Genomic DNA, 23476 nt, shown 5'->3' on the forward strand with positions numbered 1-23476 from the left:
AGCTCCATAAGCATCAGCCATGAGAGGCTGAGGAGTCACTTCTGCGTGACTGGCCCAAGGTCACAGAGAAAATCTGTGATGAAGACAAAGGAGGTAAGGCTTCAGCGGGCACTAACTGCAACGGCCGTCTGTCACGCTCAGACAAAGCTCTGCAGCTTGCCATTGAGACAAGTGATTATGTGACCCATCCCAAAAATACTCCTTGTTTTCACCAGCTTTTTATATCTTTACTTTATTCTCTCCAGAATCAAATATTATTTGATGCATATGCAAAGATGCAGTAAAATAAGTGTAACCTGAATAGTGTTATCTGCATTCCCGAAGAACAAGTGCTTTCCTATCCAATCTAAAAATAGAAATATGAAGAGGGAAAAATAAAAACACAAGGTTTGAGACTTGGCAGGAATGGCAAGAAATCATACCTTGAGTCACAGGGCACACTCAGCATCTGTTCCAACCGCAAGCTCTTCAAGCTCCCATATACAGCTACTCTCCCTTCATATTCCAGTGCCCAAGGCTAGCCCTAGATGTATTATTCTGCCCCTGCAATACATCTTGTCTCAAACACCTTGCAGAGCCAGTCTCCAAAATATTATTCAGTTGGTATTGGAGATACAAAGTCACTCAGATGAGGAGTTTTTGCTGTTCACAAGGTATTTGACAAAACAGCTCCCAGTGGGCTGAAACAATGGCCCTGACTGTATTTAGGTGTTGCACGTGCCCCAAAAAAAAAAAGAAAACAAATGCTGGTTAATAAGATAAATGTTTAAACTTTCAAAGAGCAGTGTCAAATCCTGACCAGCAAAGAAGATATAAACATTATTTTTCTCTCATGTTTCTTGTTTTCTAATGGCTTTTATTTTCATTACAAATGCTTCTGTTCTGCCTGAACTAAGTACAAAGGGAACTAGCTCTTTAATCCTTGGGACAATGAATATTTTCTTCACACTTCGGAAAGCAAACATAGCAGCCAGTAACTTTCAAATCCTGCTTTTTTGCTATGCAATGGATCACAAACAGAATAATCAAAGCTAGGAGTGGAAAACACTGCTTACCTTAACTAGATTCATTTTCCTGATGATAGAAAAAAATGTCAATTCTTGTATTTAAATTTTCAGAAAGCTAAGAAGTAGGAAATTCAACATCTCTCCTGTCTTACACAACTGGATTAACCTTTAGACAATGTAAAACAGGGTAATTCTCAACACTGTTTTTTCGAACAGACAACCTGAAATATCCCACTTAGATGATCTACTAATGCCTCTTTATCAGTTGCATTTGGGGTATTATATTTGTAGTTAGTCTGAATCATGAAAGTCATAGAATCAACCAGGTTGGAAGAGACCTTCAACATCATCCAGTCCAACCTAGCACTCAGCCCTAGCCAGTCAACTAGACCATGGCACTAAGTGCCTCAGCCAGGCTTTTCCTGAACACCTCCAGAGACAGTGACTCCACCACCTCCCTGGGCAAATCACTCTCTCTATGAAGAGCTTCCTCCTAACATCCAGCCTATACCTCCCCCGGCACAACATAAGACTCGTCCCCTTGTTCTGTTGCTGGTTGTCTGGGAAAAAAGATCAATCTCCATCTGACTACAGCCTCTCTTTAGGTAGTTGTAGACAGCAATGAGGTCAACCTCTGAACCTCCTTTTCTCCAGGCTAAACAACCCCAGCTCACTCACCCTCTCCTCACAAGGCTTGTGTTCCAGGCCTCTCACCAGCTTCATCACCCTTCTCTGGACATATTCCAGCACCTCAACATCTCTCTTGAATTGAGGGGGCCCAGAACTGGACACAGTGCACAAGGTGTGGCCTGACCATTGCTGAGTGCAGGGGAAGAATAACCTCCCTTGTCATACTGGCCACACTGTTCCTGATACAGGCCAGGATGCCGTTGGCTCTCCTGGCCACCTGAGCACACTGCTGGCTCATGTTCAGCCTACTATCTACTAGAATAGAATAGAATCACAAAATGGTCTTAGTTGGAAGGGACCTTAATCATCTAGTTCCAACGTCCTGACATTGACAGGGATACCTCCCACTAGGCCAGGTTGCTCAAAGCCTCATCCATCCTGGTCTTAGACACTTAGAAGGATGAGGCATCCACAACTTCTCTGGGCCACCCATTTCTGTGTCTCACTATCCTCATAGTAAAGAACTTCTTTTTAATGCCTAATCTAAATGTCCCCTGCTCTAGTTTAAAACCATTGCCCCTTGTCCTGTCACCATAGGCCCTTACAAACAGTCCCTCCCCCACTTTTCTGTAGATCACCTTCAGGTACCAGGCGGCTGCTGTAAGGTCTCCCCAGAGTCCTCTCCAGCTCTTCTCCAGACTGAACAGACCCAACTCACTCAGCCTGTTCTCATAAGAGAGGTGCTCCAGTCCTCTGATATTCTTTGTGGCATGCTTCTGGACTGTCACCAACAGAGTCATGTCCTTCTTGTATTGGGTTGTCTTCTACAACAATGGATTTCAACATTTTAGCCCATGTTCTACTTCATCTAAAGAGGCAAATCTTGGAACTTCCTGTGACCTCTTTCAGTTCACACAGAACATCTTCTAGACTTGCAAGTCCTTGTATAGTTGACAACCATGGAGGAAGCAAGCTCTTCTGGAAGGGGACTCTGTGTATCAGCATTACTGATAAAACCAAAGCATACTCATGGAACCAAAAGAAGAAATAAGAATGGCAAGAAAGCCAGTGCTTTCTGTAGCTCTTTCCTGGGCTTTGCTTTTCAAGTGTAAGGCTTGGAGAATTATTGCAGGATTCACAGCCTTTTTGAAAAGTTTCTCTAATGAATAGCCTAAGTGAAACTGTGGTAATAACTTTACACTAAGACCTTAACATTTCAAAAGACTTCACAAAAAAACAACAAAAATTTATCTGAACAGAAGTAATAAACACCCTGGAGGATCAGTGCTACCATTATGCAATGGAGTTGCTTGACAAAATTTTACCCAGGTTGGGAGAAGACTGTAAAAGCATTTTAAATGTGACAGAGCCACTATCAAAGTAAAAAGCTAATGGAAGTTGTTAAAAGCTTTTTGTAGAATGATACCTAAAATGAGCTATCATCCTTTTGCTACTTTTAAGTTTATAGAAGAACCATGTGCATAAATGTACCAGTGAAAAAGGCAAAAAAAATCCTGATTATGCCCCTACAAATACTGCTGCTATGCAACTAAACGCTGGAGATGGCTGAAAGAATATAAGCCAAAACTCAAAATATGAACTATGCCAGCTCAGAGAAATCACTTTCACTCTTGTTGCACAGTCTCGAGCTATACAATAAATAGTATAGGAAGAGAGCTCTTGCAGTACTGTGGCATATCGTAGCATCGCTATCAGAAATAATTTATTTCAGAGAAGAGTTAGAGCCAAGTACCTATCTGAAGTGCCAGACAAGAAATCCCACGGCAAGGTAAAAAGGAAAGACCCTCGTTCCTTTGGGGCTCAATTTCTCAATAATACTTTCTTTTATATCCCCGTAGACAAGTCCCACTTGTAAGTCACTCAAACTCCAGCTTTGCCTGCTCACCCACTCACCCTCATGACCCCACAAAAACTGAGACTCAGTCAGAGCCTTGATCATTCAACATGTCTGGGAAAAGAAATACATATTGGAGACTATGAAGTACTTACTTGAAAAATAATGAGAACAGTGGCCAAAAAGTAGCTTCTCTTAAGACAAGAGAGAAATAAAGTCAGATGAACAGGAAGGGAAGGAGAGAGTACTGTGATAGGGAAATTAATAGGAGTCCTCCCACAGGAAAGTGAGGAAGGAATTAAGAAACTGGAACCATTCTTGCAGGTGTTTAATATCCTTTCAAAAATGTGCACAAAGCCACCTACAACTTCACACAAGGCTTCAAAACCTTCTATCTGGTGAGAAGAGGTGATTCTGCTCTGTTGACATTTCACCTGGAGTCCTGTGTCCAGCTCTAAGGCTCCCAATACAAGAGAGAGAGACCTGATGAAGTAGGTCTAGAGGAGGGTAAAAAGATGATCACAGTGTTGGAGCATCTTTGCTACAAAGACAGGCTGAGAGAATTAAATCTGTTCAGCATGGAGAAGAAAAGGTTCCAGAGAGACCACATAACTACATTTCAGTATCTTGCAGGGTACCCACAGGAAGCACTGTCTAGAAAACCTTACAACGATAGGACATGGATGGTTTTAAACTGGAGCAGGGTAGAATTAGGTTGGACATAAGGAAGAGTTTTTTAAAAGATTGATAAAATACTAGAACAGGTTGTCCAGGGATGTGGTTGAGGCTCCACCCCTGAAGACATTCCAGGTCAGGTTCAGTGTGACCTTGCGCAGCCTAATCCAGTTGGAGGTGTCCCTGGTCACTGCAGGACAGCTGAATAAGATGATCTTTGAGTCTCTTCCAACCCAACATTTGAGTCTTTGTCTGGTCAAAGTAAAATCATGGATCAACTCATCCTATTTCTGTAAAACATTAAAGATGTATCCAAATTCATAGACCTGATCCAGACTCCCTTGTAACTGTTTCACTCTCTCTGTTGAGGGCACAGGCAGACAAGAGCCAACAGCTTCCTAATTTAAGGCCTCACTTAAATGCTTAATTGTCCTGTCACAATGATAGGAGACATAATATCTTGCTTTTCTGGTGTGGGAGCATATGTAGATCCCAGCCCAGAGGAGCACTTTGCTCTTGGCTATTTAATTCATCCATGTGGAATCAGACTTTTGTTTGGACAACTATTTTTCTCTAATAAATGCTAGCAAACATAAGGATATACATTTAAGCACTCTAAACCAGTTTAATCCTAAAAGCACAATGTGCTTTAGGGAAAATAATGAGGATGGAAATACAAAAGCCCACAAAATCTACCAGTTGGCTGTAATGCACAAAGAATGGTCTCTGGTTTCTGATGACAGTCAGAATGCAGGACTGTTCTTACTGCACAGCTGTCACCGTACTGAAACATCCACCAGGGGGGAAAAAAAAAGTCTTAATTTAGTTCTCATCATGGCTAATAAAACTAACATTACCGTACTAAAACACTAAAGTGGCATCAATGACCCTTGCAGTGTCTTCGCTTCCCTTCAGTGTGATGTAGGAGCAGAGGAGTTCTGTCCTCAGAAACCAACAGTGACATCTATGCTGGTAAATCACATAATTTCAGCACACAACCCTTAGCAATACCTCAGCTGCCTCCACCACTAGACTGACAGAACAGTATATAACTCAGCCACAACCTATGTCAGCTAAGTCTCCCAATTTCCAGACAGGCTTCAGAAGTTGGAACGGGTCAGGAATCAATTCTCTTCCAGTAATTTGCATTCAGCCACATGACTTGGGGGAACAAGGGGAGTTTAAGATAGAGGTGTGGATGGTCTGTGTCAGCTTACCTTGCTCCCAGAGAACTTATTCCAGGTACATTTTCTTTACTGGCAAAGACTTAAGAAGTGTGTCCCATTAACAAAAGATCTCTAAAACGGCCACTGCAGAGTTTGTGTTTCTTTGTGTGAGCCCGTTATGCATACAAATATCTAAAGGGTGGAGGTCACACAGATAGGGCTGGGCCACTCTGGAGCTTCTATGTTCAAACAACCCTAAAATACTGGTAAGAATTCAGAAAAAAAGTCAGCAATGAAAGGGTGAACTAATTCTCTCCACATATGTGGCTTTCTTCCTGTGCAGGAAAGAGCTGTGCATGTCTATCTGCATGTCTCTGTGCATATATTTTATATATATATATATATCCCCAACTGCCCTTGGGGAAGTAAAAAGAAAATCAGATCATTGGTCTCTAATAGCTGCACTGTCTTTGTAAAGTGCTCACATACTGTGGTTATGGAATGACATAAAACCTTCAACATTTTAAACAGCTTCAGCCTGCCTACAAAGATAGGAGACATCTGAAACCATTTAACAAACATTAATCAAGCTTCTGATTTTTCTTGTGGAATAATTAAACATGAGCAAATCAAAACTACAAAAGAAAAAGGTCAAGAGATGTTTCTCAAACCTAACAGTAAAACTGAGACAAAATGAAAATAATACATAAAACCAGGCTGTCTCTTTGCTCTAACCACTAGTTATATTTTCATCCAGGAGTGGGAAAAGACTAAAAATATTAAATCTATAGAGGGATATTTAAGGAACTAATATATTGTAAAACAGTAAATGAGTGCATCAAGTTGCTTTTGTACTCTCTTGCCTTAAGCAGCTTGGCACAAATAAAATTTGATGCTAATCAGTCCTAGCAGTTTTCACAGAATCTGAAAATCTATTACTTCCTCCAGCTATAACTAAAAATTCTCCCAGCTGTTTCACTACTGATACTTCAAAAGTATCAGTCATACCTATAATTTTATCTTGGTGTTGACCTGACATTACATTCTCTTGACCATGACACATTTAACCCAGCAGTGACAGAAAAATCATGGCTGATTAAAAGAGTTTTTCACATAATCAAGTATCTATCACCATGGGAATAAAAAAAGATATGGATGTTGCTTCTATGTTTAAAAAAAAAGCTGAATTATAGGGAAAAAAATGTATTATTATAATGGTATTTTCAGCCAATAACCAGACAAGATGCTCAAGCATTAAACAGATTATGTGCTTGCAATAAGTTACCAAAAAACACAGTAAAATTAAATGAGATGTATTGGCAATGGATTCCTTTTATCATTAAAAATTATTCATAAAGTAAAAATATTATCCGGGACAAAAGTAAAACAAAATCTGTTCATCTTAAGAACTGATTTAAAAATGTTTTGGTCACCTTCTCCCTACTAACAACAATTTTTCTTCACCCTATTTCAAATTTCAAGTGATATGCAGCATAAAATATCACTGACAAACATAGCACAACACACTGAACAGAAAATGTATATAATTTCATCTGTGTAGCACATTTTATATTAATGATGGCAAATATGTCAGTTAAAAATTCTTAAGCCTGTTCTTTACTTCTTATGAAGTCTATGGTAAAAGCACTTCAGATGTGGAAAGGCTCTGCAGTCAGACATGGAACAAACTGACTCCTGCATAGCCCTAGAGCCTCTGAATTGAGTAATGCTCACAAGGTGCAAAAATTTCCATAGGTATAGAGTAAGAATCAGGATCTGTGTATGGCTTCAGGTTGTTTCACAAAAGTATGTATGTACTCTCTGAAATTAAGTGGTAAAACACTATTATATTTTATTTACACACACTCCCTTCAATCATGAAATGCACTCTATAGCCACAACTAAATATATAGTCCTGTATTTATGAAGTTCAGTGAGGCACAGTGGTAATTCTCTCATTTCTGGGAAGCTTGTCTCTTGTTTGTGCAGGAGCAAAAGTATCACATGGCAGGCAAATAAAAAGAACTGCAACTGATCCTAAACAAAGCATTATCCAGGTACAGCTCTGGTACCTGCACAAGACTACCAGCCAAAGATATACAATGAAAGCCAAAATAAGGCAAAGAAAAAATCAAAGCAAATAAACAAAACAGTAAGGGAACTAACATATTCACCTCTAAATTTACTGAAAGAAACTATCCCTTGCATTTTGGATGGTTGCAATAACAAAAAAGTAATTTCACAATGCCATTTGTACTTCCGAAAAAGTGATGTGTATGAAATGCATAAGGCAAATGTGCATGAAGTCAATATTAGTCCCTCCAGACAGCAGCTATTAAAGTGGATTACAGTGGTGCAGCAAGAAGGGAATTTAACCAAGAAGAGGAAATGAGTCATTTAGTCTTGGGAAAAAAAGAGAAAACAGAAGGCATGGCAAGACATGGCAAAAGGCAAGGCAATGAATGAAACTGCTGATGGACATTTTGGCTTTGTATGCATGTGCATAAATATAGACATTAAAGTTTAAGATCACAACTCAATGAACATACTGCCCATCCATCTCCATTTACATGCAAACAGTCATCCCTAGGCTGCTCCTAGTGTGACACTGGCTATGATGTGTGTAACAGATGGAATGTACCAAAGAGTTCAGAAATATCATTGAGTTTTTTGGATGGGACACTAGCATAAACAAATGTCTCTCTTTTTGCCATAGATTTTACCCATTTATATGAGTTATTCAGACTTTAAACAAATATAAATATGAATACAGGCAGCATAACATATGAAGTGAGCTAAGTCTCGTTTCCTACAGGCCAAGTTTCAAGGGATTAGAATAGCCCAGATGCTTATGAATATCATGCAAAGCATTTAAAGGGTGCCACCTGGCCTTACCTAAGCACCCTACAGGAAGCCAAAATTTCAGTGAGGCAAAGACAGGAAAGGTGTAAAAATAAGATTTTGACTGATCAAGTCAATAGAAAGATTCCCTTTGTGCTAGTAAGAGCTGGCCAAGAGAGACAGCCAACCCCCAACAGATACTACCAGCTGAACGAAAAACAATTTGGCAGCAGGATTTCCAGATTGAAAAAACAGACACTAAACAATAATACTTTCCGTTACCCAGAGGAAAGACCAGGTTCTGGTTCACCAGAAGAAAGGAAACAGACTGGCCATGCTTGTATCTCTTATTTCTGCAGTCACTGCCATGGGACTGCCACAGCCTTGAATGCACCACTAGGCTCTGCAACACGCTCCCTTCCCATCTTCAGTGTGTCACAGATACATGACCCAGATCAGCTCAGGAAAACATCTAAGCTGTAAGGAAGAGCAACATGCAGCCGGGATCTCTGTCCTCGTTTGCTTAGCAGCTGTGTTTCAGCTCTAACCCTTGCCCTTAGCTCCTGTTTGAGAAATACTGCTGGCCTTGTACCTTGCTGACCTGACTTCCTGGTTGACCTTGGATCTCCCTCACTATTCCAGACTTGTCTAGCTTTCACTGAACTGTTGGTATAACCTGGTTACAGTGAGATCGGTTTTGTTCACATTCAGGCGAGGCTGTATTGCTGTCCCATCAGTTCCTGTGCCAATTTCCTTTGTGAAAGAACCCATTCTTGACATTCTCTGATAAAAACAACTTAAAAACCATAAGCCAGCAAATTTAAGTGAGGACAACCTGTCCTAAGACTCATAAAGAGCAGTATAAGAGAGTAGCTACTGTGTTACTACCTAGCACAATCATTCTGTGCTTGCCTCCGAAGGTCTTTGCCCACTCTTTCAGCAGCAAGACCATCTCCAAATTCTGACGGCTTAATAAACTACTGTTTCAAACAACCGTTTTTGCATCAAGCACCAGGGGGCATAAGATGAAAAGCAGTTATAACAGGTCCATTTTCAAACGGTTAACTCTTTGAACAAATGTTTCGCACTTGTAAAGTGTCTCTAAAAGGCCTAAAATCACCAACAGGTGAAATTTAGGCTGTGCTAATCTCCATTTTAAAGTTTTGGACCTACCAAAGGTAAGACCTACCAAAACCCACCCGCTAAGCAGTAGTGCACCTGGAAATTCACAAAAGGAGAAAAGATAAAGAATTCAAGGTGAGCTATTTGACCAGGAGAAAGGCTATAGATGAAGGTTATTCTCTGTGGTGCTCTCCCTCGCCTCTTCTTGTGAAAACACTTAAGATAAAAGGATAGCATGACTATCAATCAGTTTATGCTATCCACTAGATCATCAGACAGAACTATTGACTTGTATGTTTTATGCTATAAAATCAATAAAAAGGGGGGAAATGGCAAGAAAAGCAGCAGCATAAAAATCCAAACTGATTGAGCATATTTCTCAGGCTTACTTTGTGTATTCATATTGAGTGATATAATGCACTTCTTACAACTTCATCACAGATTAAAACCTCACTGAATAACAGTGTTCTCTAAAAAATATGTGTCCTGACATTTAGGAACTTCAGATCATATATTAAGCAATACTGGACTTCAAATTACGGGTTTAACTTGCTGAACAGTACCATTAGACAGAAATATAGATGAATCACAATCATCCTTGAGTGGAAATAGGCATTTGCATGATGGTGATCAATGATTTCAGTTAAAGTACAGGCACTTAGACCAGCTGAGTGCCCAGCCTCAATATATACAAAGATACAGTAAACATAATTTTCTATCTGTAGCTTTAATGAGCATGGACCAAAATCCTCATCCTCCACCACAGAGCCATGGGGATGCATCAGTCAAGAACTTCAGCCCATGTCTTCAGTCTGAATACAACCCACACTGGATTATATTTCTGTATTCCTGACAAATGACCCTCAATTTCCTAATCCTCTTGACGATAACCATCGTGAATAGTTTCTACAGCACTACTGAAGGCCTTATCCAGAAGCACCATACAGAGAAAACAGATCTGCTTCTGATAGGAAGGTGTAAAAATAGATTTCAGATGCAGGTCCAACATCAGACATTGGAGGGTATAATTTTTCATTTTTTACATTACTAAGAATATTTGTGTAGGATCTATAATTAAAACTAAAAGAGATGTCTCCTCCTTTTGCCAGCAGCTGTGTTACATCAATTAAATGGGTAAATAAGATCTTTCCCCAGAGGGAGTATCACATGACCTTCTATTGATTAAGACTGCAGTAGAACGTTATTTGCTATCTTATTGCATAATGGAAATCAGGAGGTAGCTGTCATGGTTTCAGAAGACAAATTGCCACTATCTTAGACAATTCATAGGCCTCTTCTTGCTGCTCTTAATTCACAGTTAATGCATGTCTTCCAAGGCTTAGTTTCTTAAATCAGTTTACAGCACTATATTCAACTCAAAGCTGGATGTAAGTCGTAGACTACGTGGCCATGCATTATGATGGGTAACAAAGTGACCCTTTCTTCTATCATTAATTCAGAACCATGCATTACTTAACAGGGTAACAACACAACTTTTAAAAAAGGATGTGATATTAAAAATAGACACCTCCCTCAACATGGATGATTTCCCCAGGAAAGACAAGCTTCCCTCACCAGGAACAGTTCTTCATAAAGAACATCTTTAAGTCTTAATTCAGTTCTGTGTACTTGATTTTCACAAATCACACATATGGCTGGAACAAGTCCACAACTGCCAAAGTCGTGTAGTAAGTGCAACCAAGGATCAGTTTTGAAGTAGCAGTGAACATATGGCCACACATCAGCAGACACCTTGGCCCACAACTGAACTGTAAAACCATCACCATGCCCTTCATAAGAGAACCAGAGGAAAGGTCAAAAATCTGTATTTAAATGACTAAACCACACTTTGCAGATTTGGTAAGCCTCCCAGAAAAACAAACAGCCCTTCCTCACTTCTACTCTCTCAGTTACAACAATCAGAAAGCAAGTGTAACACTTTCCAAAATACGTAACACTAATATTTAACATTATTTGTATCTCTTCCACCAAAGTCACAGATACAGCATTTAAGTAGTCTTCTTTGGTTGTGAAGTTGTAGTACATAAGGCAAGATTTCAGAAGGAGCCCGAGTAACAGTTGGTGGCAAGACAGTTATCAGTTCAGACAAAAATTAGTCATTCCGTGATCAGAAAAAAAGTAGAAAAACCTTACCATCATCTCTTTGCCATTGCACAGGATTAAAAATTAAATGTCTACTGTCTGTTCTGTTCTAAGTTGATTGACTAGAATGTGTTCATCTTCTCATCTAACTTAGCAAATTTAGAAAGTGGCAGATTTACTTTTCCATTATGCATAATGCCAAAGCTTAATAAAGTACGTGTAAGGAAAAGCAAGAACTTTTGTCCAAAAGTAATGCCTCACAAAATGGAAATTAAGTCTAGGAAAAACAAATGTAGCAGCTTATGAAAAAACATGGAAGATTTCAAGGAAGTCAAAGACACTTCAGTACACTTCATGTGGCTAGAAGTACACACCAATTCCACTAGATTATTACTGGAATATCTTCCTACTTAGTGAAATTATCTGGTCCTCTTATGAATGGATTTGTGTTTAAATCGTCTATTTCATACTCCTGAAAATTTGGGAAATCAACCTCAGCCTAGTCTTCCCGAGTATAAACATTCCTTATGGAGCAAAATGAAAAAATAAGGATATCAATCTCTAAAGAATTAAACTGTGCTTTGGTTGGGCAGATTTTCAAAAGAAATATTTGGCATCCTAAATTAGGGTCTACAATCACTGCCATTTTCTTGCTTTGCTTTGAAAGGGCAAGCCAGTAATTTCAGACTTCCGATTCAGAAAAAAGTCCTTTCTCTTTTGAAGAAAATACAACACAATCACCTCACTTATTTCATTGTGCTTAAAATTTCAAGGAAAGACACGTAATGTTCCTTACCTTAAAAAGTCTTAAAATATTTGCAACCATAATGGACACAGAACTTGCTGCAGCACCTATCACACCCGATATCTTGTCTGGCTTAGCAAAAATAGGTGGGTCACCATTAGCACACTTCACATCTGATCCATCTTTTTCTATCAATGCTTGCACAAATGTTAAGGACTGCTCCAATGCGTAAGTGTCCCTGGAACATGTGTCAAGAATCCGGACACCTAAGGTGATATTGGCAAGAAGATCAGGGTCTTTATTAATCTGATCAACTGCATACAACATTGCCTCTAGTCTGTGGATCCCTTTCTCCTTCTTCAGCTCCCCACAAGGCACCCCTCTATCCCCTTTTGCGTGGACAGGGAACAATCCTCCCAAAATGATGTCCCCATCCAGTCGGATAGAGTGGGCATATTCCTGCCCATGAGTTCTTTGCATCAGCGTGAGTATCCAGTAGAATTTGGCTGTTAACAGGAAGAAACAATGGCAGGAAACTAATCGTTTTCCTCTGTATACCATTTTTTCTGAAGACGTTGTTGATATCCAGTATCCAGGTTTTTTTCTTGCTAAAGGATGAGGCTGACCATTTGTAGTTGCACTTTCTGGAGGCTACCATCAGTGCCCAGTAAATAATATAGAATCATGTGGTAGGTAGAAAAAGGAACTCAGCAGAAGTAGATAAAACGTGTTTTACAAAATGTGTCCACTGATGTCACGTGTTGATGAGCTTTTCTGAGAAGTGGTTTGCAATTGCTCTTAATCAATGGTGAAGCATAGGGTACTATGTCTGGTCCTGATGTTAAGAGGTGGTCAGTAGCTTATGTCCTTGTATTTTGCCCTGCAGCTGAGGTACTTCTGGGAAGAAGAAACAAAAAGAAAAACAGTCATAAATACCATTTAATTTAGTAGTTTTCTCTGTCCCACAATGCATTTACTTTTGAATATAAGTTACATCATCTTGGGGTTTATTTCAATATTCTGTAAGGGAGTAATTCTTGGCCTTTTATGAATTTGAACACCTAGCTGCACTGTACTACAAGCTGGAAAATTGATGTTACCAGCAGAGCAAAAGCGAAATCAGAGGAACTAAACCTAGCTTGGTGTTCAGATTCTGACTAGTAATTTGTATTTACTTTTACACTGCATGACACTCAAAAGCAGATTTTTTCTGTAACATAGCGTATTTTCTGTTTAGCTCTATCATTCTGCTCCAGCCTACAGCAGTACAGTAACCACTTACACTCACACTTGTGAAGAGATTCCATTTATGACAATAGAGTAATCAGGGCTCCTGAATTTAAGTATGCTCTTCAGACGCTGCAGTACCAGCACATTCAATGCATTTGGATATTAAATTGATTATTGCTCCAGTGGAATCCACATTTTTTTTCTGGGCTTACTATATATCTAAAAAGCCTTCCAGATAATTTCTAATACTAAATTACTTCCATGAAAAGGTAGCTTATTTCTTTAGGCAAAAAGAGCACACAATATATTGTGCTAGGAAACCAGCTGAATATCCAGTATTCCCTTACTGACATTTTACTTGAGCTGAAGTCCAACGTTAACAAGGTCTCTTTTCTCTGCTTGTGGTTGGACCACATTAAATAGGAACAATGTTGTGCCATCACTGGCATCTGGAGAAGTCCCACTGATTTTAACGAGATCAGGATTTCAGCCTACACTTATAAACACCTGACTAACTGTTCAGCCTAAACACCTGATTGACTGTTATAAATATCTCCAAATCACCCCTACTTTAATTCTCAAGTAAATGACATTTGTTTATTTCAATATTTATCCAAATTACATATGCCTGAATAAAAAATGAGACCTCTCAGGAGACAAGACAGAGAATTAACTTTATCTAATACTTAGATAGGCACACAGTGGGCAACTGCATCTGAGTCGGTCTCTCAAGGCACCTGATACAGGCTACAGAGAATACTGGATATCCTAGGATGAAATTAATCTGATATTTTTCTTTTAAATGTTCTACTTACTACAAAAATTGACCACAATGAACTACCTCACAGCCTATACAGAAGATCCAGACAACAAGCTCATCTGTAAATACTTATTTTGTCTCTAGTAACCTGACCATACCACAAATATGATCAAATTAGAAGATAATCACAGACAACATTAGAGGCACTTACAGACAACTATACTTATGAACTACTTTCCACAAGATTTTTTTACATATATTATGTGGTAACAAAACTCAAAACATGGTTTGATAATGCTTTCATATGATCATCGTCTACCTAGCTTTATTTTGTTGTGGTTTTCTCCAAATAATATTACTGGTCTCACAAAACTTGAAGGTGGCTTTTTAAATACTGGTAACCTAAGAAAGAGATTCACAATGGAAAGTCTTCTGCTGAATGTAAAGGCATCTCACTGTGATTTGGTAACAGGGCAATGACTTGGAAATGAAATAGGTTTGATGGGTGTGAATAAAATCACTGCAATTGCAAACAGCAGCACAAGGACTTGCAGTGCCTCTTAATATTTAGTTTTGCTTGTACTTACCTCAAGGTTGAATCTAAATGAAACAAAGTCTGTGCTCTTTTATGTAATAATCCTATCACTCAACTCTGATTCCTTTTTGGCACATAGTTTACACAAATGCCCAGACTTCATCCCCATGAGCTGAACTCGGACTGTCACAAGTTGAGGAACTTGACTAATGCCAGTGTGTGAGCTTATCTAGCCCTGTGGCATGTTTCTTATATGGCCCATGCTACAGAGAAGATTATATGAACTACTAACTAGCCACAACCATCTGTTTTCTTGATTGCCTTAGCAGAAAAACACAGCTAAGCCTTCAAAACAGTAAAGAAGAAAAATTGTAGCTACACCTAAAATAGACATAGAAGTTATATTCTTTCTGCTTCCACAATAAACATTACTTCATTAGTCTATGTATGTATATACAACCCACATAGGGAGCAATTCTCTGATTGAATAAGACTAGTCTTATTTAACACTGTATGGAGAATAAGAAGGCACCACTGAAAAAAATGAAAACATTCATAAAAGAAAGAAACTCTGCTTTTTCCTCTTTCTCTGCCTCAGGTCAATTCCTTACAGCCAAAGAATGCCCAGAAATTAAAGAGACTGTCAGTCCTTGGACAAACAGTGATGAATTCAGCTATTGCAACTCAAATTCCAACAATGGAGAATCTACAGTGATATCTTCATTCCAATACTTTATCTGGAATTGGCTGAAAGGCAAATTAATTGAAAAGCATTTTTAAACATTGTTGTCTACATAAGCATTAATTGCTCTGCCTCAGCCTGTATGCTCTCCTGAAAAAGTATGTTTCTCTGCTGCAAGTGTCCACAGCTTGTCTATAAAACAGAAATATTTTTTTAACGTTCTTTTTAAAAATTTAAGACCTTTTATCTTTTTTTATGTTACCTAAGAAATAAAAGCTTCCATTACACTGCCTAACTTATTCATGCCACACTGCTTTTCATATACTGATTAATACTAACTTTTACAGAATGTTGTAAGCCTGTGTAGCTAAGCATAAAGCATCTGATCTAAATGAATTCCATTTTCATCAATGAATTTTAGTCAAAAAGCATGGGCCTCTGGGCCATAAAGCTTGAATGAACTTTTCTCATATAAAGAGATTTCATTTGAAGTAAAATGCTGGCCTTTTCCAATTGACCATAAAAGTCTGAATTAATGCAAATATATTCTCAAGTTACCAGATTCCCCACTGTGATAGTTGGTGTTCACTAGAAACATGACTTCAGAGAAGAAATTCACACATTTCCACAGCACAGTCCAAGAGTAAGTGCACCACAAAGCCTCTCTTCAGTCATCTTGGAATAGATGCTTCTCTTGGGTTTAATTCATTAAAAATATCTGGCATTATCAGAACATGTTGCTATTTTTAAAGTCAGTATTTCAGCACAAACCTCCACTTGTTCTGCTAGAATATATATTTATTTTTAAATCTAAGGAGGCGGAGTACTGCAAGACAGGGGACATGGAAATTTTTGCATGTAGTGTCTGGTTCTGAAATTACTTCCTTCATAAAAATCATTCAGCTTTATCAGCTATTTGGTACTCAAAACTGGATACTTGGTACAAAGGGGCCAAAGTCAGTCTATCAGTACGTGCCTGGACAGGACCTTGCTTCAACCACAGACTCACTGTTCTGAGAGACTGGCTCATTACAGGTGCTCTTGATGTTCATAAACAGGTCTACATAATGAGCTGAGAGTGACAGATAAATACTTTAATAAACATAGGCAATGTCTCTACTTTGGTAACAAGGCTCCTGAAAGAGCCACCTTTAGCTGGCACTGAAGTCACAGCTGAAATCATATAGAAAGATCCAAGATGTACCTTCTTCTAGAAATACAGTTTTGAAAAATCTCACAGACAGCTGTGGGAACAAGGACTACTCTCTGCAGCATAAGCAGGAATATGTGCTCACTGAACTTTATGGAACATATCTTAATTGACATTGCCAGTCAGACACACACCAGACCTTTACTGAGAGACAAGAAAAGCTTCTTTAGCAAAGGGAACAAGTATTTAATTTTTTTTTAGGTCAGAAATTCATTTGCCACTTGAAGCACAGTTGGAACTCCACTAAAATAAAAAATCAAACCTGTGAACTAGGAAAGAAGCAATTTTAGGGTGAAAACCCATTTCTACTTTGACAAAATGTCAGATTGTCCAGTCAATGCAAAACTACCCAGTTTTTCAGAATGAAAACAAAATAACAGCATCTTCCGCTCTGGAACTCTGAGGGAAAACGCCAAAATGTGGTTATTTTTTCTTTTTACAACCGATATGTGACTTCTGAACTAACAAATGATAATTATCTTGCTAATGTTCATTTTAGCTTTCACAAAAGTTGTCTTTCTCCTGCACAGCACTCTGCAATGAACAAAGAGCTGAATTTCCACACGGAGCATCTACAGTTGCCACCTGCATACAGTAACCGGACACACAAAGAAGATTAATGGGTTTTGCTGACAACAGAAGGGAATTGGGAAAACCTTTGGCTTTGACATCACAACTCTTAACGTGCAGAATTCTTCACTGATATAAGTAGTCTTATCTGCCTCAGCTCCTCTGTAGTACTTTGCCGTGGCCCTGTCACAGAGGTAATCTTTACACAATAGCCAGGACTTCAAGGTAAATCGCTCTCAGCATCTTGTTTACAGGAACTATCTTTTTCTAGTGTGCTGCAACAGTGCACAGAGACTACTCACTTCTACCCTTCCAATTGTCTCCCCCACCCCAGGAGAGTGGGCCAGCAGCTGTGCTGTGTTAGCTGCCAACTGGGGTTAAACCACCACAAGCACCAGAAGATGAATGTCTCCACTCAGTCTGATCAACTTCTCTTCAAACACCCCACAGCACCTGCCTTAACTTTCTACCCTGCTACTACCCATTTTCCAAACAAGCTACCCTGCTAAAATCGAGCACAGGTCCTTCTGCCAAGGAGACTAAAAGGAGGTTTCCTTTTTAAAAAGAAAACGGCGTCAGGTATTTTCCTCGACCTTTGCTTGGTCTTGCAGCTGAATAATCCCCATCAACATTAACACCTTTAGAGTTGGTTTCACCTCAGGTCTGGCAAGTGATGCTCCAGGAGATTTTGTCACCGAGCCTAGGGGAGCTTTCTCTGTTGTTTTTGTTTTCATTTTACCTCCTAGTCATCAGACTCTCGCTCCCCCCCCACCCCCCCCCCCCGGTGCAGCAGGCGCTAGTAGAGCAGCCTAATGCTCTGCGACTGGACTCTACTCCGGGAAAAGAGCCGCCTGCAGAAATCGTCCCAGGACATGCCCCGGAAAACCCCCGTGGCCGAGCCCGCCGGCGGCCCTACCGCCTGCCCGCGGCCCTCGGGTGCCCGGGTCGTGACGCTCGGTAATCGCTCCGTGTACCGCTACATCCCGCGATGCCCCGCGCACCCCCGCCCAGCACTCCGCACCCCGCCCAGCACTCCGCACCGCGCTTATCGCACTCCACTCGGCATAGCGCTCCACATCGCGTTCTGCCTGTACCCACCCCCTGGCCTGACTCCGGCGCGCACTGCCGGCAGCAAGTAGCCTACCACGCACCGGCTTTCCGTGCGACTCCTCCGTGCTTTGCTGGCTGACCTTCGGCTCCTAATGCATGCCGGCACCTTTCTCGAGCCGAGGAAGGGCTAACACAACCCGTCCGACCCCGCCCGGCGGAGGGGCTGGGGAAGCGCCCTCGGGGCTAGTCGAGCCGCCCCTGCCCGTGCACCTCCGCGACCATCGCCCATCATCGCGGCGTTTCTCCCTTGAAGGGAGCCCCCTGTTGTTCTCCACTTTACTTAGCCGATCTATTTATTGTTATTTTTTATTCTCTTCCCAGACTCGCCGTACCCCAGATGGCGTCTGTTAGTGAGGAATTCCAGCACAGCCCTGGCGCGGCCCTCCGCGGGTCTTCGCTCCTTCCAGGTAGCGCTCGTAGGGCGGGTTTGAGCGGCCTCACTCCGCGGCCTTGCAGCCTAGGCGCTCTGTGCGAGGCGGGCGGTGGGCACATGCGGGTCTTCTGGCTGGAGCCGAGGCTCCGACGGTCCTCACCGAGCCCTGAACCCCGGTTGGGAGTACCGCACCCCCGCCAGCGGCGATGCAAAACCAGGAGTCGCCTTTTATTTATAGTCGTCGGTAACTCCTTCCTCTCCTTGCGTCAACTGGCCAGCTTCAATGCGCTTCTGCTCCCCCTCGATGAAAACCTAAGTCTCTTTTAATGAATCGCCTGTCCCAGAGGTCAGAAGCTTGCAAACTCCAAAATGCCAACGCCACATTTCCATGCACTTTGGGTCACCGATCGATTTTTATTACTTGTGTTGCGTTGGTTTGTTTGGGTTGGGTTTTCTAACCTCGTTATACGTTCATCTGCGAATACGTGGGAACCCCGCAACAAACACATGTCATGGCTGGGGGTTGCTGCTCCCCGCCGGGGACAGCTAACCCTTCACGGCGACCCGGCACAGCATTTTGCCTTCTTCCTACAGAGAGGAAGCCCCCGGAGTTCAGCGGGATCCTCCTTCCCAACCCCGAGCTATGGGAGTCTCCCGAGCGGCGCTGAAGGAGCATAACCCACTCGTTGAGTGGTGTGTTACGGACGGCCAGCCGCCGTCAGCTCACCCGACCACGGCCCCAGCGCCGAGCTAGAAGTTGACGGCGGCGAGCAGTCTCCCTCCGGGGAGGCAGAAAACGCCTCTTCCCTCTCGGCCACTGAAACGTGAACAGGACGGCGGGAAGCGCAGGGGAATCCTTGTGGTCTCCCCCACCCCCCGCTTCCTCTTAGGAGTGGGAGAGGACGCAGCTAAGAAGGCGACCTCACTCTTCAGGAACACTGATACCCTCCCTTTTTGCTCGCTGCTGAGACGGCACCGCGCCCGGGTTCTCTTTCGTTAGAGCTGCTTAGTGAAGGATGAGGGCCATAAAAGTGGTAAATAATTAAATTTTTAAAAAACGAAAGCCCCCGGGGCCAGACGGAGAATTGCTCAAGCCAAAAACGTTAACTATGGTAAAACTCGCATTGTAAGTTCCTCTCTAAAATAAGAGCTGAGGGCGACAAACACACATGCACAAATACCTTGATCGAAAAGAGTTGCATCTCCATGTAGAGGTCACTGGAATTAATACTCGGCGCCGATCAGGAATAGCATGAGATGATTTCTATACAACCCTGGTTTCAAATAGCTTCCTCTCGTAGCGTCAGCTTAACATGCAGGAGCGCAGCCTGGGACAGATATGCAGGAGAACGATTTCAGTGGCGCTGCACAGCACTCGGGATTAGTCAAGCTGAACCTGCTCCACTGTCTCCTTTATTCCTCCTCCTCTCTCCCAAAAAAAAAAAAAAAATCACAGAAAAACCCAAACAACTTTTCTTTCTGGGACCAGTGGCTCAGCCCCTGTGACGATATCCACCCTCTGCCGCCTCGCCGCTCAATTGCAGCGGCGGACCCACGCACCGGATCGGCCGTGCAGTTCACAACTAAGTCGGAAAACACCGCCCAGCCCCCGCCTCCCGGCCCGGCCCCTCTCCCCGGCGGAACGGTCCCTGCCAGGAGTCTGGCGGCTCGGTGAACCGGGGCGCCGGCAGGAGCGGTATGGTCCTGCCTGCGCTTACCTCTGCTCCGGCGCGGCGGGAAGACAGAGCAGGGCATGGCAGACGGGTGTCGGCAGGGTGGGCGCGGCATGGTGCGGTACTGCACTTGTAGCTGTTCGTGGTGCTGAAGACAGTGGCGCTCTCTGGCACCGTGTTGTCCGGCACGGCATGGCACGGCTCCGTGTGAATCTACAGTCGGTCGCGGGCTGCGACTCCAGCTCCGCCCGCCTGGCCTCGCCGGGGCGCCGGACCTCTTGGTGGGGCAGCCCGCGGCCAGCACCGCCCTTCCTCGGCACTCCGCCTCCACTCGAGGCGCGGTGCCGGACTAATGTTTGCCGAGGGATTTGTGAGCGGAGGACGCAATGTGGGCTTGAGGCTGTCGTGCTGAGGGAAGGGGAGCAAGGAGAGGGACAAGAAGTGGCACACCAGCGAGAGCTGAGTCTAATGCGACCTCCTCCGGGGCGCGAGGCCTCCATTTTCATCCCGGCTTCCGCGGGCGGCGGGGTCGTGTCCTCCCTCACAGGATCGATGCCACAGAGGATGTCACCCTACGGGTTTTTTCCCTTTATCTCAGGTACCAGGGAGGTTTCGGCAGAGCGGAGCCAGGGCCTCCCCTGAGTGTAAAGGGAAGAGGGTCGAGAGTACTTTGCTGGGAGAGTCTGGAAGTCTGTTTCTTTCCTCTAAGGCGCTCCCCACCATCTCCCGCTTGCGTAAGAATGCTCGGGGGCGCTCGGCCTGTAGGGCCGGCCCGCCCGCCCGGGAGCGCTCAACGCAGCCTTGGTGAGAAGGTTCCACCTCGAGGGCGCTGCCCGCAACTGCACTCGCGGCGCCGGCCTCTTAGCATGGCTCGGCTCGGCACAGCTCGGCTCGGCACAGCTCCTCTCAGCGCGGCTTGATACAGCTCAGCTTAGCCCCAAGCCACTGCAGCAGGAGAGGCCACCACACTCCATGGCCTGAGCAGGATGTCCGGTTTGTCAGTATTCTGGCACTAAGCAGATCTTTTCCATCTTCCCATTACTCTAAACTGCTTTCCTTAACAGAATCACACATTCATGTCAAGAAAGACCTTTAAGATCGTCTCCAACTGTAAACTTAGCACAGCCAAATCCACCACTAAACCACGTCTCTAAGCACCACATCTACATGTATCCATGGGACCGGATGGGATCCACCCTAGGGTGCTGAGAGAGCTGGCAGCTGAGCTGGCCAAGCCACTCTCCATCATTTATCAGCAGTCCTGGCTCACTGGAGAGGTCCCTGAAGACTGGAAGCTGGCCAATGTGATTCCCATACACAAGAAGGGTCGTAAGGAGGAGCCAGAAAACTACAGACCTGTGAGCCTGACCTCAGTGCCAGGCAAGGTCATGGAACAGGTCATCTTGGGTGCCATCACAAAGCACCTACAGGATAGCCAAGGGATCAGGCCCAGCCAGCATGGGTTTAGGAAGGGCAGGTCCTGCCTCACCAACCTGATCTCCTTTTATGATCAGGTTACCTGCCTGGTGAATGTGGCGCAGGCTGTGGATGTAGTCTACTTGGACTTCAGCAAAGCCTTTGACACTGCCACAAGAAGCTCCTAGCCAAGCTGGCAGCTCATGGTTTCAACAGATTCACTCTGTGCTGGATCAAGAACTGGCTGGATGGCAGAGCTCAGAGAGTGGTGGTGAATGGTGCCACATCCAGTTGGCAGCCAGTCACTAGTGGTGTTCCCCAAGGATCAGTGCTGGGCCCAGTCCTGTTCAATATCTTTATTGATGATCTGGACGAGGGCATTGAGTCCAGCATCAGTAAGTTTGCAGATGACACCAAGCTAGGAGCAGGTGTTGATCTGTTGGAAGGTAGGAGAGCCCTGCAGAGGGACCTGGACAGGCTGGATGGGTGGGCAGAGGCCAATGGGATGAGATTTAACAAGGCCAAGTGCAGGGTTCTGCACTTCGGCCACAATAACCCCAAGCAGCGCTATAGGCTGGGGACTGAGTGGCTGGAGAGCAGCCAGGAAGAAAGGGACCTGGGGGTACTGATAGATAGTAAGCTGAAGATGAGCCAGCAGTGTGCCCAGGTGGACAAGAGAGCCAATGGCATCCTGGCCTGCATCAGGAACAGTGTGGCCAGTAGGACAAGGGAGGTTATTCTTCCCCTGTACTCAGCACTGGTCAGGCCACACCTTGAGTCCTGTGTCCAGTTCTGGGCTCCTCAATTCAAGAGAGATGTTGAGGTGCTGCAACATGTCCAGAGAAGGGCAATGAAGCTGGTGAGGGGCCTGGAGCACAAATCCTATGAGGAGAGGTTGAGGGAGCTGGGCCTGTTTAGCCTGGAGAAGAGGAGGCTCAGGGGTGATCTTGTTACTGTCTACAACTACCTGAAGGGGCATTGTAGCCAGGTGGGGGTTGGCCTCTTCTGCCAAGCAACCAGCAATAGAACAAGGGGACACAGTCTCAAGTTGTGCCAGGGTAGGTATAGGCTGGATGTTAGGAAGAAGTTCTTCACAGAGAGAGTGATTTCCCATTGGAATGGGCTGCCCAGGGAGGTGGTGGAGGCACCGTCCCTGGGGGTCTTCAAGAAAAGACTGGATGAGGCACTCAGTGCCATGGTCTAGTTGACTGGATAGGGCTGGGTGATAGGTTGGACTAGATGATCTTGGAGGTCTCTTCCAACCTGGTTGATTCTATGTTATTCTATGTTATTCTATGTATTTTATATACTTCCAAGGATGATAACCACTTTCCTTGGCAGCCTGTTCCAATGCTTGATAACTCTTATGCTGAACAAATGTTTCCTAATGTCCAATCAAATCCCCCGTCACAACTTGAGGCCATTTTCTCTCATCCTGTCGCTTGCAACCAACACTCACTTCACTACAAACTCCTTTCAGGCAGCTGTAGAGAGATAAGGTATCCCTTGAGCCTTCTTTTCTCCACTGTAAATAACCCCAGTTCCATCAGCTATGCCAGGTAAGATTTGTGCTCCAGACTCTTCATCAGCTTCTCTGGACACATTCTACCACTTCAAAGTCTTTCTTGTAATGAGTGGCCCCAAACTGAACAGGGTAGTCAAGGTACAGCCTCACCACTGTCAAGTAGAGGGGCACAGTCACTTCCCTAGCCTTAATAAAAATATTTTTTGATTGGCCCAGTGCTGGAAGGAAGAATAATCCCAAGCACACTC

At 43.3% G+C, this 23476-nt stretch overlaps 1 protein-coding gene across 12 annotated transcripts in view; it reads right to left on the reverse strand.

Moving 5' to 3' along the window:
- Positions 1–20037, reverse strand: part of GRM8 (glutamate metabotropic receptor 8) — a 405616-nt gene extending 385579 nt beyond the window's left edge. For 5 of the 12 annotated variants that reach the window (XM_064142396.1, XM_064142380.1, XM_064142378.1 and 2 more), the window contains exons 1-2: positions 18283–18567; positions 12196–13041 (exon numbers count right to left, since the gene is read on the reverse strand). In XM_064142396.1, the coding sequence (XP_063998466.1) occupies positions 12196–12705 (510 nt within the window). In that variant the 5' untranslated portion in view covers positions 12706–13041; positions 18283–18567. The other 7 variants (XM_064142387.1, XM_064142381.1, XM_064142385.1 and 4 more) reach the window with 7 other exon arrangements.
- Between the last annotated feature and the right edge of the window lie 3439 nt (positions 20038–23476).

Source organism: Pogoniulus pusillus, chromosome 4, assembly GCF_015220805.1.
Source record: "Pogoniulus pusillus isolate bPogPus1 chromosome 4, bPogPus1.pri, whole genome shotgun sequence".
In the NCBI taxonomy this organism is placed as follows: domain Eukaryota; kingdom Metazoa; phylum Chordata; class Aves; order Piciformes; family Lybiidae; genus Pogoniulus; species Pogoniulus pusillus.